Source organism: Opisthocomus hoazin, chromosome 9 (genome assembly GCF_030867145.1).
Source record: "Opisthocomus hoazin isolate bOpiHoa1 chromosome 9, bOpiHoa1.hap1, whole genome shotgun sequence".
Taxonomy (NCBI): Eukaryota; Metazoa; Chordata; class Aves; order Opisthocomiformes; family Opisthocomidae; genus Opisthocomus; species Opisthocomus hoazin.
The window spans coordinates 3,027,924-3,044,514 of NC_134422.1; the positions used below are offsets into that span (position 1 = coordinate 3,027,924).

The 16,591-nt window shown below is 40.3% G+C and overlaps 1 protein-coding gene across 1 annotated transcript in view; it reads right to left on the minus strand.

Annotated features, from left to right (window-relative positions):
- Positions 1-16,591, minus strand: part of EPC2 (enhancer of polycomb 2) — a 51,641-nt gene that overhangs the window by 1,498 nt on the left and 33,552 nt on the right. Inside the window, exons 7-13 of the mRNA XM_075430806.1 lie at positions 15,252-15,443; positions 14,832-14,921; positions 12,170-12,315; positions 11,727-12,070; positions 5,355-5,491; positions 3,344-3,503; positions 1,285-1,618 (exon numbers count right to left, since the gene is read on the minus strand). Of these exons, the coding sequence (XP_075286921.1) occupies positions 1,285-1,618; positions 3,344-3,503; positions 5,355-5,491; positions 11,727-12,070; positions 12,170-12,315; positions 14,832-14,921; positions 15,252-15,443 (1,403 nt within the window). The remainder of the gene's footprint in view (positions 1-1,284; positions 1,619-3,343; positions 3,504-5,354; positions 5,492-11,726; positions 12,071-12,169; positions 12,316-14,831; positions 14,922-15,251; positions 15,444-16,591) is intronic.

Here is a 16,591-nt window from a genome sequence, read left to right on the forward strand (position 1 = left end):
GTCTAAATTATGGATGAGAGTACTAAAAACTCTCCCAAAGGAGCAAAGTCAAGATACACCATGACGGCTCGCTGCCAAATGCCAATCATTCTGTTAGTGAGAAAAGCATTGTTCAAACGTAACTCCCCCTCCCCCCAATTCTGCTTTCGCACTAGGGGAAGAAATCTTCAATTCTTTCCTATTTTATTATCATTCTCTGTAGAGAGGCCTAAGACCTATTCAGCCAAGGTGGCACTTTTTAAGGCATTTGCTGACACGACTTGAGACACCGCTCTGACTTGAGGGAAGTAAGAACTACATGCATTAATGGTATAAAGTATGCTTTAAGGTATGATTGCCGATTTAAAAAGACTTTTTTCTCAATCTATGCAGAGACTAAATTACACATGCAATTTTCCATCTCAAAAAGCTCTTTTTAACTTCTCCAGAAGCATCATGAAATAATCAGTGAGCCACATTTGCTAATATTCCTTTTTTACTTCTCTAACTCATAAACAAGTGTTGTTTGTTTGTTTGTTTTTTAACCACCATATAGTCCAGCAGAGCCCAAATATTGTCACTTTTGGAAAACTTAGCCAGCTGCAAGCTCCTGCCACTCTGTGAAACATCTTCTAAGCATCCTGAATTAACAGTGCTGCTGTTCAGCGAGAATAAATAACTGCCTATATACGTGAGATGCAGGCTGGCACACACCTAGTTTTATTTTACATACATATGTAATGCATATATCTATATATATATATAAAAAATAGATTTGTGCAGCCTGCATCTTACAATACGGGTACACAAAGTTACGGAAAGAACATGTGGAGAGCTTTGACAGAATCTACTTGAAAGTGCTGCACGAGAAGGGACCAATGAACATGGTTCAAACCACAGAATCACAGAATGGTTTGGGTTGGAAGGGACCTTACTGATGAACTCGTTCCAAGCCCCCTGCCCTGGGCAGGGACCCTTTCCACCAGAGCAAGGTGCTCCAAGCCCCGTCCAACCTGGCCTTGAAGCCATCTGAAACACAACGGAAGTCCACCAAAACTACTGGTGCCTAAAATCAGTGCAAATTATTTGGAGGTTAATCTGCAAAATCAGCTCCTGTGGTTTGAGACGGCCCCACTGAAGCTGCCAGCAGCTGGATGTTTGTGTGAGGTTGAAGCCTTACTGAGCAGTCTCTCAGAGGTGGGAGCAACTCTATCTAGGGCTCTAGTGCGGAGCTGGGCACGTCTACGGAGACATTTATGTAGCACAAACGCAACCTAAAAGTGCTCCAACTTGCTACAGGCTTACCTTGCTATACTGCTGATGGCACTGCTAGGAGTTACCTTTGGCACTCTGTCCATACTGGCAGCGACTGTGGCAAGTTTTAAGGCTGTTGGCGATGGTGCTGAAGTCCTTGTATTGATATGCACGTTGACTGGAGAAACAACACTGACGTTGTTGAGGTGCACCGCGTTCGTCAGGCAAGAATTGTTCATGGGAAGCGTTTGAGGGCTGCTTGTGCACAATGCTGGAATTAAGTGGTTTGTGGTGGTGTGGCCAACTGTCCTTACAAGCTGTACAGTTGAAATCCCTGGGCTGGATGATAAAGCCATGTTGGTGGAGTACAAAGTTCTAGAGGGTCCTGTTACGAGAGAAATGTGGTTAATTAAATACAGGCCATTCCTTAGATTCAAAGCCAAAGATTAAACTCAATGGTAACGCTGTAAATGTGTGTCATTTGAATTGTGCAAGAATCTGTTTTTTAAAGATTCACAAAATATAAAATTTTAAAAGTATTTTAGTTGACATTAGAAATATTTCATGGGTTTTTTTCACTCCCAAGAACATCAGAAAGCGAAAGAAGTTACTGCATGACACAGAACTTTTATACTGCCCGACTCTGTACACCTCAAATGAAAATGTGCCTTAAATGACAGGGGCAACTTTCCTCATAAAAGTAAATCGAACAGGGAACAACCTCAGCTAGGCAACCTCAGAGACAGACTGCGAAGCCAAATTCTGATGCTTTACATCACCTCCTCACCTCCTACCTTCTGCTGCTGGCAACGTAAGGAGGTGCTGGGGACCCTCAAGGCAGCAAAACCAGGGGTCTAAGATTAGGCGAAGTAGAAAACTCCTTCCAGACTACGCTGCACTGCTCCGTTTGCACACCTGCGCTGTAAGAACCTTCAGGTTTCACAGTGTGTATTCAACCCAGAGGTTCTCAAATCTCTTCTTGGTGTCCTAGCTTGATCACGGGGGAAACTAGAGACATTTTCCCCTAGATTTTTATTTTGGGAGGGTGGGTGGGTGGGTGTGTCTCTGTGTGTGTGTGTGTGTCTGTGGAAATCTACTTCTAGCTAACACTTCCTAAATTACAAATCTTCCTATCCTAAACAGGAATAGCTATTTTACATCGCTGCCATTTGCATACTATTTGCAGTGGTTTTCATCAGTCGTAAAGCTGCGTACGAGGCATCAGCACAGTACGCTACCATGCACCTGATCTTCTACCCCTCAAAACATCACCCCCTCAGGTATGATCTCAGAGAATTATATATAGTTGTCTTTTTCCTTCCTGAAACTGTTCCAGTATATTGATTTTATTCACTTGTGTTTTTTCTCCCCTCTATTCATTTCATACTATCATTAACCCAGCCTGGCAGAAGGTCTATAAAACTAATCACATCATTAGCTGTTAAAACAACAAATTACTCTAAAAGCCTTTTATTTGTTACAGCATTCAAATGCCAAATAACATTTGTCTCTCGGCAACACGGCTACTGCACCAGCACGGCTGGCGTTACTGCCTCCTGATGACGGAGGTTCAGAAGGAGGGCTGCTGGGAAGGTACTGAATGCCACCGTCTACACTTTTGCCTGAATTTGGGAGAAATCCTACACGCAGTGAATTCTGAAACTTACAGTAATGTCAAAAGAACTGCTAGACGTAGCTGATTAGTATGTTTTTGTCTGAACACGCAAGTGAGATAACGACCAAATAATGTAGCAACTTTTCTATTTCCTCCTCAAACTACTAAACAATGTTTTAGGGAATTTTTTTTTTAATTACACATTCATATTTTTTTTTAAATGCTGTCATGCTTTTGATCATAACAGACTATTAAAAGACGAAAGCATACAAAAGAAAACAAAACCAATGCTCTTCCAATATAAAATTGCACTGGGGAGTTTTATTATCATACTAACTTACGTGCCATTGCAGTAAGTATTTTCAAGAAATTAAAATTATCACACTCAATATATTTGTTTTTTTTGTTCATGAAATCGTATTTTAGAAATCAGAAATAAGCTCAGTTGACACACTCTCAGCTCACACTAGACCAGGAGTTTTAAGAAATCATCACCTGAAGGCTGGACAACACCATTGATATTGTTGTGGCTGGTGCTTTGTTCCTTCGTTACCTCGCTGCGACTAGGAGCAGGTGCACTGACCACTGCAGATGCAGCAAAGTGGGCGCTGGCTGAATCAAGTGTTTTTGACATACAGTCAGAGGTGCTGGAGCCCTGTGGGAATGAAAAAAAAAAAGAAAAAAAATTTTCTTTACAATTATCCAAGTACAAAATTAAATACTACATTAGGATTGCTATAATGCACAATTACCAGCATATAAATAAATACAACTTCTAAATGTAATCTAATGCACCGTAACATTAAGTATTTCCGTATCACAAGTCTGATGAAAAGCTGAAAACCAGTGTCCAAACCAGTGCTGAGCAAGTCCTGCCCAGTTTGGTCAGTCACTGGCAAATGCAGTTCTTCACACGACAGATCACTCCCATGCTGTGTTGCTCAGCCTGGAGAAGACAAGGCTCTGGGCAGACCCTACAGCAGCCTTCTGGTACTTAGAGGGGGCCTACAGGAATAGCAACAGGGCGAGGAGTAATGGTTTTAAATTCAAAGAGGCGCGATTTAGATTAGATATAAAGAAGAAATTCTTCCCTGTGAGGGTGGAGAGGCCCTGGCCCAGGCTGCCCAGAGAAGCTGTGGCTGCCCCCTCTCTGGCAGGGTTCAAGGCCAGGTTGGACGGGGCTTGGAGCACCCTGCTGTGGTGGAAGGGGTCCCTGCCCAGGGCAGGGGGTGAAACTGGGTGATCTTTAAGGTCCCTTCCAACCCAAACCATTCTGTGATTCTATGAGTTTGAGAAGTTTTGTCTAAGAAAACAACTATGCCATAAATTTCCTTCTCTCTTCTGTCTCCAGGCAGCAAATACACCGCAACTGCAAGTCTAAAGAATTTTCAGTATTTGTGGTACATTCAGTCTCACAGAGTAATTTGTACCACAGCATAACTGTCCACCGCATTCTGGAAGTACACATCTATTAGTCCAGCTTCTCTGAAAGAACGGTAAGTACTGGAAAGACAGCCTGAAATGGCTGAATGTATCATTCTGCAACTTCAATTTATATTAATTAAGAAAATGACTTTGCATAGACATTCAGAGTGTCTTAAAAATCCAAAATTCATTCCTTTTGTTTAAACATTCTGGTATCGTGCCTTTTCACTTCCAAAAAATGTAAAAAGTAACTGCCAATACAGAATTCCTGACTAATCAAAGTACAAAACGCTGAGGGGAAGGGACAAACAGCACTGGCAATTAGATATAATGTGCTCCAAGTAAAGTACATTTTCCTAGTAACAGACCTCAGCAACATTTTCTTGGTAGGAAACTAACAGAAAACAAAGCTCGACAGAAAACCACATACTCTTCCCTTGCAAGGCTTTATAGAGAAGAAATGTGATTCTTTTGGAAAACAAAAGTAGTTAAGATTGGGGATGGGGAAACAATCCAATTAAATATGCAAAACTACCTTCTTCCTCTCCGAAGCTACCAATTTTTAGTACTTACTGAACATCTGTTCATAATAGAATACATTATCTCATAAAGTAGTTTTAATAAAGAAGTCTCTTTGGAGCACTTATACAAAGGAGGATAAAACCAGTGAAAATAGTATGACTTGACAAAGCACTGGCTCTTTCTACACTGACCTACTCTGCGGATGCAGCTAACACCCTAGAATATGAAGTTTCTTACTCGACTTCTAAAATGCAGCCATGATCTATGTCATTAAAAAAAAACCAACAAACCAAACCAAGCAGATTTTGATGTTGAAACTCAAAATATTATCTCACTCCAAACAGAATAATGAAAGGAAGGTGTTTGTACTAACTTCAGCACAAGCTGCCTTCCAGGCGCTACACAGCAAACTGGAGAAGCATCTTGACCAAAACCCACTCTACATTCCATCTAAAATGTAACGTATTCACTGAGATGTTACACTAAGCTTTAGAGAGATAAAACCCACAGTAAGCAAAAAGGAAGATGCCAGCATATGACAGCATTTAAGGTGCATTACCTGTGCTTTCGGATGTGTCTGTTGTGAGGAATGCTGCGATTGCTGTTTCTGCTGAAGCTGAGCAAGTTGTTGCCTCTGCATTTGAACTAACTGCTGTTGATGTGTTTGGAACTGTTCCTCTGTGATGCCCCCTGTCACTGCAGAAAAGAAAGTGAAGCTAGTGTTAAACAGGCCTGCACAAAACCAACACAACCGAAATGCAAGAGCGCATCCATGCGGGACAGCAAGTGGTTGAAGACAACCCACACTGTGGTAGGTGCTTGCAGAGATCCTCGTATATTCTTCTGCAAAGCAGAGGTCAAGCTAAAATTGTTTCTTGTGTTCTTTTAGCATTGAATCATTTACAACAAAAGGATTCATAGCTTTCATCGCTTTAAAGCAGTTTCTGTCTTTGGTGGTTTTCTCTCCAGTTGCTGTAAGCAAAAGCTTAAAGAAATTATTTTCCTGGTTTCCAGAAAACAAGTATGTCCTAAAAACCACAGCTGAGGAAGTAGTACACTGGGCTGAGCTGGGTGTCGTCTCCCCCAGCAAACACTGTCGTTTGTTGCTGTACAGCCTTCCTCCCTGCAGCCCCTTCCGCGTGCCCTGTTCTCTGACACCAGAGGGGACTCTGTAAAGGCAGCACACACTTGGCACTCGCCAACTCCTACTTCAACAGCACAGCCAGAATTCGCACACTGCACCACTCTGTATACAGTTCTATACCGACTCTCACTGGAAAGGACTATGAAGTAACATGCAATACAAAAAAGCTAATCTCCAGGTCTGAAACCTCAATGTTTGCAAATACCGCAAAGCACCATTTACTTCGCAAACCCAGTTTGACCTTCCTATTTTACACTCTTTTTTCTTTTCCCCCTGAAGGAAGTGCTTAAGTTTTACCTGAACAGGATTTTCTCTGCCAATTACTTTTTTTTTAAATGAAGTAAGAATTTAAGAGTGACATGTTTATTTACGAGAACCAGGTTGATGCAACCCTAGTAGTATCACACCCTCCACAAGTGAAGGGAATGGAGAAGTCAGAAAAGCTGTTCTCAACATTCTCCCCCCAAAGAACTGCACACTTGAGAAACTGAGAATACTGTCAAGTGTTTCATGTTAAAACCTGAGTTTTGTGCAGCTGATATTAACCTGGGAACCAAGTTCTCCTAGGAGGAAGTAAAAAGAGAATTCACTTTTCAAATATTCCCATTAACCACACTGTGGCAGTTTATTCTGCACTACATTTTTCAAAGACAGAAGCTGTCCTTCATCTCAAGCACCTGGCTTCTGCAGCAATGTCACCTTATCAAGAGACCCTCAGGTAACATTCAAATATGGAGTGATCTATCTTTCAGGGTCTGGGTCTTTAATTTACTAGCTGTAATACTCGCAGTTGTCCAGAAATTCCATTCTGAATAAATACCAACATTATGACTGTGACCGTTTAGAAATCAGTACTGAAATGTCTTCTCCACTGCTACATCATCAAAACAGGCTTCAACCACATCAGGAGAGCACCTAAAAGTCCAATGACTTACACAGTTACTCCTATTAGGATCTACGGGTTTTGCTACCATTTCCAACATATCCTAAAATCAAATTTATTTCATATTTCACTGTATTTCATCCCTCTTGAAGATTCTTAGCTATTACTACAAGCACTTAAAAGTTCAGACAGCTAAAGATGTGAAGTTCCCTCACAAGAGTCTCCCAAAATGTGCTGCACTACTAACGGCAACAGCCAAGAATAGCATTGTGGAACACTACATATACATGTATTTCTATTTTTAAGTTCTGAGGTAACAAATTCCAGAACATGTCTTTTGTTTTATTTAAAAAAAATGTTTTAGAACAAGCTTACACAGCACAAAGAAATACCTAAATTGTATTTAGCCATAATGAAATATTGTTTGTCTGTAGTACAGGGGTATTCATCTAGACTCAAAGTTGCATTCTTCTATGGACTGTAAAGACATCATCTAGAAAGCAGTCTCTACACCAGAGGATCATCTAATTTAGCCTACATATGAATTCTATGTTTTCAACCTGCCTTCCTTCTCTGACACAGACCATGAAGTCATGACACACTACTACAAGGTTCAGGGAGGATTACCCTAATTAAGTAAAAATTGCTTACACTGCCTTCACATGTTTAAATCCCCCTCAGTTCACTACCTATCACCAGGTGTTTATTCAGCGGTCAGACTGAACTCCGCTGTTCGCCTTGTTATGAAACAGCAGATGTTCATTAGCACATTTAATATCATTTGCTTCTACCAAATCAAACAACTGAAGGGTCCTAAAGACAAAAAAAAAGCAGACCTCTACGATGCCCTAAGTTAAGTGCAAGTGTTCTGTACTTCTTATAAAAGGTTCTATTTACCAGAACTTTGGCTTCCACTGCTGAATATTGGGATTTTCTATTTGACCATAGCCTGACTGTACTGAAATACTACAACAAAACAGGGTAAAATGTCAGTGTGAAATTAAGTCTTCCAGGCTCCTCTCTGCCTTGACAGCTTTGGTTTGGATTATTATGTAATTTCTCTTAGGAGCTGAAGGCTGTAATCAAAGATCGTCTTTCAGGCTGCCCCAAAAGTGGTATTTCATTAATCTAATCACATCTACATGGTACTTAACTCTGGAAAAAAAAAAAAACAAACCTCTAAAAGGTAAAAGCTTGTTCCATCAGCAAACTCCTTTAACTGAGAACGCCATCATCTGCAGTTGTCTTTTGTGTCTAGGGCCATGGTAACTAAACAGACAATTATCTGAGCGGGTCACTAGAACCGGCAGCTGAAGCCGACTGGAAGCCAAATGCAGCATACTGACTGTACTGCAAGCTGCTGAAGATTCTGCCTAAAGCCTACTTCTTACTCCAGTCCCCAGACTGAGACGGGTTGCACTCTAGGAATTCAGCAAGCAGGTTCAGTATCACTTAGCTGTCACAAGTAGTACCACGTACAAATTCCTGGTAACTTTCTTCCTCCATCATCTCTCCTGATGATCAGTTGTATCCCCAGCTCATCAGTTTATCTTGTTTTAGATTAAACAGAGAATTCCTCTGGAAGTGTCTCCGGCAAAGCAACCAGCTTACTTTTCCAGATACAGCGTGTAAGACTACACACAGTTTACACAACCGACCAGAGGGATCAGATTGTTTCAGTGACCTTGCCTCTTAAAGTTCCTCAAACTCAGTTTTCCCATTTGCAGTTCTCATAACATGAGCAAGAGAGTAATTTAGCTTGAAACAGTGGTTCTTTATTCATGCACTAATTAGGCACTTTCAAGAAAAGACCAGTCACACATTTTTAAAGTCAGTCTTTCTTTCTGTTTGTACAATGCCTAGCATTAGATGGATATCAGAGTAGGAGCTGCTTTATTAATACATGCGAAAAATATAATGAAGAGGTAACTGTAAACATTCTTGCGCACTGAAAACCAAAGCAAGTAACTCCACGTCTTCTCTAAACTAAAAGAAAAAAGAAAAAAAACCAAAAGCCATCAGTTTAATTACTGTCACTGTTTCCCCTCGAGGCAGCTTTATGCTTACAGGTGAGTGTGCTCCAGAATCAACTCATTTCAATACTCCTGTCCCAAGCAGAATTCCTTTAGTAAAGACAGTGATAGTACCTGTGCTCATTCAATGCACGACCAGACTTACGACCAGCTCTTTTAAAATTTGCTATTTACTAATGAGAAAATCGGTAACAGCAGTGCTTCTTGCTGGCTCAGTTATTTGGTGAAGAATTCTGTTGTCTATTGTATCTGCTGCTTTACCAGAATTACAGGATCTCTTTTGTAATTTAAATCTGGAAAGATGAAGGTCTCCCATAACCATAAATTCCCCGCATAATGTACTGGAACTACCGAGTGATCTCTATTCTAATCTAAATGTATTCTTCAGAGGATTTCTAAAATTACATAACAGAAGTTAATTACTATTCCTCTACAAAGTGGCTTAGATCCATCAGATTTGTTTTTATGCTCTTTAGGTATTTCTCTATAGTCTCTCCCATCAGTAAAATGCATTTTTCTCTATCCTTTCCTTTCCTTCTGTCTCCCTAACAGTGCAAATCCTGAAGCACGAGCGCCACTACACATGTGTATACCAGGTCTGTCACTAATTTGCCATGTAGCATCAATTTAGGGTTTTTATTCTTGTTGATGACATTACCCGAATCAGGAAGGGCTGGCTTTTTTTTCTTATGTATACACTGTTCCCCACCAAAACACAGGCCCCCCTTTTTCCCTGAATATACTGCTTAAATGCTGTTCTCATTTTTGTTTTCTTCTTATGTGCCATCTTTCCTCTAGCTACTGCAATTCCCTTCCACTGCTGCAATATTCATTTATACTAAAGTCAGGTATGGAGAATTCACATCTTTCTTCAACCTTTTTCCTTTACTTCTTTCTTCAGATACTATTAAAATCAGATATATCAGCTTCCATCCCAAAACACTCTCCTAGTTTTTTAGGTAGACTCCACCTTGGGGGGGGCGGGGGAACGCTCTGCAGAGCCGACTTCAAAGCCTCAAGGTTCTACATCTAGCTAATCCTTAAATAATTGACTGATATTTATTATATTATCACAAAATATCCTACAGCAAAACTAACCAACTGAACCTATATCTTTTTAAGCAACTTTCCTTACCTTGGTGTCATCGTATTTATTCACGCAAACAGAAATCTTGCAGTATTACTTGCTCTGGTTATACAAAGAGCTCCCAGCAAATTCTTTGTTGTTCCTTACAGCTCATGGTCCATGTTGCACATCCTTAACTCCGACAAAGAGTATTCCTTTCTATTTTCCGCATTTGCCTTCACACCACATCTCTTGATGCTCATCCATAATCCCATCACACACAACTGCCCCTTGCTGCTACAGGTGCATCCCTCCAGCCCTTCGAGTTCCTCACAAATGAAAACTGCACAAAATCCCACCGTAGCACATTATGTCTGTTCCCTCCATACAGCAGAAAAATATTCTTGTGCAAGTCTGCTCATGACAGAGAGAACAACATAAAGGTTGCAATGACTACACTGAAAATCAGTTACAAAAGTAAATACTCTGTGCTTTTGTCAGCACTACACTACACTGATGTTACCTAATAGGTTAATGCTCAGTCTTATAAAACCGTAACATAGAGAAAACTGCTTTCGTCTTCAAGAAATATAATTTCTACACATAAATTCCAAAGGTATGTTATTGAGGATTAAATACCCAACCCTGCAAGTGATTTTAAAAGAGACTGACCATTCCACACCCATATAAAATTAACTATGGAATTCAGAATCAGCCTATTATCTAATTATCCTGTTTTACAGTAACAACTTCTGTATATACACAACAGAGTAGGAGAATACTCAGATGCTTCTGGATGCTTGGTAGCAGATCTCTTGGCATATCTCTAATTGTTCAGCTTTTTAAAGAATCATACATCCTTTTACAATTATAAAGAGGTGACAGTGTTAAAACTTTGTCAATTTTAACTCCTAATACGTGAAGCAAGTGATGTAAAGGCTGCTCATGTAAGCTTAAAGCAATTCTGTCTTTTGGAGGCTTTTATTCCAGCTTCAGTGCTTCTATGCCCAAATGGCTAACAAAGGGTCTACACAGATCAGAAGCATTGCATGTATCTTACATTTTCCTGAAGAGGCTACAAGAAACTTATTTTTTTTAAATATTAAACCATATACATGCTGTCCTGCTCATCTGGAGCTACCAGGTCATAAAGCTGAACGGCAAGAGGCGGCATTGGCTGTGGGAGTTAGAGATGACATTTAAGGAAAAAAGCAATCTCCTATCCCACTTAATCGATGACTGATCATTTTCTGAAAAATCAACAGAGAAGGCGTGTCATCGGATGCTTCCAGTGTCAAAACTTCTCCTATGACAGGTATCAGTAGAAAGCGCTGTTCTCAGACTTTTTCATGCCTGCTCAGTACACTCATTAACTTACTACTGGTTTTCTGCGATGTTTTGGCAAGTTTTAATAAGAAAAACACTGACAACAGAAATGACACCCACACCCCCCAAAACCAACTACTTTTCTTCTGCATATATAAAGAGCATTCTTCTTTCCTTAAACAAAAGTCTTTAAGACTCAATCACACCTAAGCAAATCTTAAATACGAGCAGGTTCCCTCCTTCGAATAACACATGGTTAAGTCCAGCAATTTATCAAGATTCTATTGCAACTGTAATAAAAGTAGGAGGAAGAGGACTGTTTGTGGAAAATTTCTGTATACTCAAAGCAAAACAAAACAATCAGCTTTTATCTTTGGTTTAGGTACACGTCACTGCTGAAGATGTTATCAGTAAAGACACAAGTAAAGACACCGGAATTCAGTATTTTCAACTCCAGAAGAATTCAGATCCTTGCCTACCTGATATGCCATTCTTGCTGGTGTTCAATAAAGCTACAGACGCTGCAGAGACTCTTTTATTATTCACAGTCTGCCCTGGTTTCCTTGAGGTACATTCTTCGCTATCGCTGTCCTGTAGATTTAGTAGCCGTGGCTGAAAACACTGCAGTCGACATGATCTGATATTGCTTAGTATTTCAGAAAGGGACAGTCTGTTTTCACGACGTTTATTGGAAGCATTGGTCCGTGAAAAATTAGAAGAAAAGTCTAAAGTCTGGGAAGAGCTTGAAAAACTGTTCAGCATTTCTGGGTCAATCTGTCTCAAGACAGGATCATGTTCTGTGGATATTCGGTCCATTATAACCCTGATTAAAGAGGATGACAAAAGGTGTTAGTTTAACTATCTCTTCTTAATACTTCTATCCTCAGAAGGGGAACGGAGAGTAAAAATGGCACAACTGTACCTTCCGCCCCTGCCAATTCGTCTTCTTGCAAATCCTATACACCTTCTTGGAATTGTAAGGGTTGTAAGGCAATGCCTGAACCTCAGTTTGTCCAATTCTGCCAATTCTGAGTTTTCATATGAAGAATTAGTTTGGTCCAAACGAGGCTGTAAAGAAAAAAGAAAAGCTGATTTTTCACTCACTTAGAATGTATACTTTGGTTAGGTTACTACTAAGTGATGATCACACTCAGGCTACGATATAGAAAATGTTGAAAATGCCCACAGAACTATCACTTGATTATTAGGCTTAGATCATAACAGAACTTGGAAGATTTTTTTAAAAAAACCAACCGTGAATTCACGGAGCAGAAAATCCTCTTTCCTTGATTAGTCATAAATTTAGATGCCACAACCAAGACATAGAACAAGCCAAAATTAATTCATTCTCCCAAGAAGCACGTAAAGCCACCCTACTCGGGCACAGGTCCATCTGGCCCAGTACCTCCAGCCTGAGAATGGCTCTTCTGCTGATTGATCACGAGATATAGAACACAGGGAGCAATTCTTTTCTTGTTACAGCCTCTGAGCTTGAGGCTCTTAGAAGCCGAAAGACTTCCTGCAGGCAAGTCTGCACCTTGACTATGCTTTGTAATCAGCTGAAGGCCTATCCTCCTCATGAATTTGTCTAACCTCGCTAGTAAGGGTCAGTAGCATTAAAGCTTCTGTCTGTAAAAACGAGTTTGAGAAATAGTTGATGGAAATAAGTCAAAACTATAGGCACAACTCCAGTGCCAAGTACCATGCTGTAGAAGAACACTTTTAGTACTTCTTGTGACAAAGGAAACGCCACGGAGGCCTGTTCATTTATCAAAGGTCCTGCTGAATCACCAGCTGTACAAAGCCAAGTGACAACAATCCCCAACTCAGAGCGCCTGCAACCTAAGCGTGTAGGTAAGTTCAAACGGGGTTCCTAAACTTAGTTTAGTTTTACTTGTGAAATGCATACTGCCAAAGGCAACAGACGCTGATCTGAACGGCCTTTGTTCCAACACACAGCAGTCAATTACCAGATCTCGACAGCGCGTTTGCCGTATCAGCTTACCTTAGGCTATTTTTATTACTTCATGAACATCATCATTATTATTATGAACTCAAAACTGCATAACCTTTACATACAGAAATGCTGTGTGCTATCTGAAATGTCTTCTACGACATGTTAATAAATGTTCATTGAAGTAATAAATTTTTGCAATCAGGTTAAACCTCCAGCAACAGCAGTGCTGTAAATTCACTTAATTTATGGTAAGGGTTAACCAAAACTCAAATGGCTTCAGTAGTCAAAAAAAAAAAAAACTCTAAAAGGCTAACACTAAGGCTCTTAAATAACCTGCTTCGAAACAGCAATGGAAAAGTAAAAGAAAAGACTGCAAACACAAGTTTCCAGTCATCTCAACTTCTACTGGCAAAGCAGTTAACTCACAGGCGAAGGTTAAAAAAAAAAAAAAGGAGCAGGATAAATTCTAAGCAAGAGAGAAGCTTCAGCTAACCCTCCGGAGCTAAGCAGAAAAGGTGACCAGATTAGCAATCAACAGGTTAAAAAAACCCTCATCTATACTGATGAGTAACTTAAAGGACCACACAAAAAATGGGTGGCAGAGAGACAAGTGTATGTTAAACAACCCACTAATAAATCTCTAAAAGGAGAAGAGTAGTCAAAAGTAATGACATATTCCTGGAAAGGTCGAGTTGTCTCTGGTATTCTGGAAGTGACTACAACACAACAGGACGCTGCAAAGCGGGCACGGGAGCAGGTGCCAGCACACATCTGACCTGCGCAAAGAGCCTTCAGCACAGCTCGTGGGAGGCGCCCAAGCCGTAATTTGAGTATTCTGGGGGATGTCTGGGTTTCTGAAACAGCCTACCTAGTGACTAAATGACTTCTCTATTAGTGGCTTTAAAGGCTACACAACTATTTTGTCACATAAATTCATTCTCTCCACAGGAAACAAGCAAAGAAAACCAGACCCATTACAGTGCTGTGTTGCCTTTCTTGGCCTCTGCAACCTAAAGCTCCCCATCCATAAGCACGTGCTTGGTAAAAAAATTCACTGTCAGTGGTTCCGAGATGACAGGACATCTATAATTAGTCTCTGACCTCTGCACATTCTTGCAATTGCAACCTAATGTTTTTCAATATATCCACAGTTTGCACTGATGTCAAAATAACATTTTGACTTAACTATACAAAAAGATATCCTCGATTGATTAGACCCCTCTGCTTCAATAGCAGGCTCTACTCAATGCCCCAGTAGGATCTCTCAGCAGGTCTGAGAACTGGGACAACCAGTATCTAACTCTAACAAGCTCTACAAGCTGGGAAGAAAGGATGTGCTAAGAAAACTGAGGAGAACAAAAAAATCTCTCCCTTCTAAGCAGTGGCTGAATTGGTCTGCAAGCAACACATTATGTTACCTTCAAGTAATGACAGGGGAACAGCACAACGGGCATAATTTTCGTGCAGACTGAAAACAATTGTCTTTGGATTCACCAAATCATCAAAGCTTTGGTGGGGAAAGTGAGAACAGAAGAGCTATTACATTAGCTCTGTGCCAATATAAACTTAAAAGAACCCACAACATAACAAAAACCACCACACTAAATCCAACAGCAGGTAGTCTTACAGCATAATACTGGCATCCTGCTCTTCTCCTGAAAGCACAGGGTCCATCAGGATCATTTTCTTCTTCTGCTTCTGATACTGGCGAGGGTACCTAAACCAGAAAGCACAGTCATTCTGCCACGTTTACAGAAGATAATTTTTTAAATTTACTATAGAAGTTTATATTTATGTAATATGAACTGCCACATTTATATATTAAATGCAAGCCTCTTTGAAGTATAGCTTAGTAGAAGAAAACAAACTCATCATTTATGCAGGTATCTTTTATATATCTATCTGTCTATCTCTCTCTCTCTCTCTACATATATAAAAATCTCCACTGGCCAACAGAGTTATTCTCCACTTCAAGCCAGACTGGCCAAATTACAGGCAACTGAAATTTCTACCTTCTGTACGCTGCGATTTTGTAACAGAGTATTACCTGCGGGAACTCATCTTCATCTGAACTGTGGAAGTCATACTGTTTAATGTCACTCTTGCTGATAACAGGCAAGGGCTCAGCAGAGGGCTGTTGAGGAATTACTACACACTCTATTTTAGGTTTCTTTAGATACTTCTTCTTTTGACGTACAACATCGGACACCTCCTCCTTTAGAGATGAATGATGAGGATGCTGTTTGTGAAAAACAAACATAAAATTTTTTAAAAAATAAAGTAATTAACTTTTCCTCTTCTCATGCCTTAGAGACATGACTGCTTGTCTTCCAAAGCCTTACAACATGCAGCATCTGCAGACTATGTTTCAGATACATAACACAAGATATATTCAAAACATTAAAAAATCCAGAACTTTACCTCTGATTGTCTTTACAGATATTTATCAATAAATAAACTGAAAGCTTTCAAGCCATATGACTACCTAAGAGTTTCCTTGCCTTGCAGTACACTCTGTATATTGTAATTGGAAATCCTATTCCAATTATTTTCTGAAATCTCGGTTTTCTACGGCAAGCACTTTCAATTTTCTGAACTGCTCAGATATGTTCAAAAGAAACGACCTAATTTGTTTCACGTTTCTCAGATAGTTTATATATTTTTGAAAAGATGTAATGTTACTCGGTTGTGCTATTTAAGATTTTGCTAACGCGAACCCTCCGTAGTTAAGCAACTCCATCAATATTAAACTGTTCGCTTGAACACAAACGCTATTAAACTTCAAAGCTTTTAAGATAAAAGGAAGATGACTTCACTCGTAAAATTCTCAACTGCAGTAAAAGCCAGGGCAGTTTCGAGCAGGCGTGTAAAACCTTCGCGCAGTGCCCGCCGCCGGCTGCCCTCGGCCCGTCACCACGAGGTGTCGCGGGCGAGAAACGCAAGCGGCAGACGCTCCGCCACACGCCAGCCTCACACCCCAGCTTTCCTAACGACTGCGATTTCAGGCTATTTCATCCAAAACACGGCTTCTTTCGAAGCTGGGTGCGGGTTTTTTTCACCCCCTCGTCCCATTAACAGCAGAGCATCAGGTCGTACCCTTTTCTACGCTGTACTCAGTCCAGTGAGCTGAACCAGAACGATGACCTTAAAATGGCTTGCGGTGGAAACTTGTTTTTCAGTTTGGGTTTGTTTGGGGGTTTTGTTTGTTTTAAAAACACGACCCTCTAGTATTTATGTTTGAAAGCAAAGCTAGCTCCTAAGAAGGACGAAAGACACTTATGGCTTCAGTAACAACTAAAGGAAATATGATATGAAGAAGTAGAAACAAGACAAGCAGAACAGCCATCTGCAGTAATATAACTACACTGAGGTTGGAAGCAGTTAATT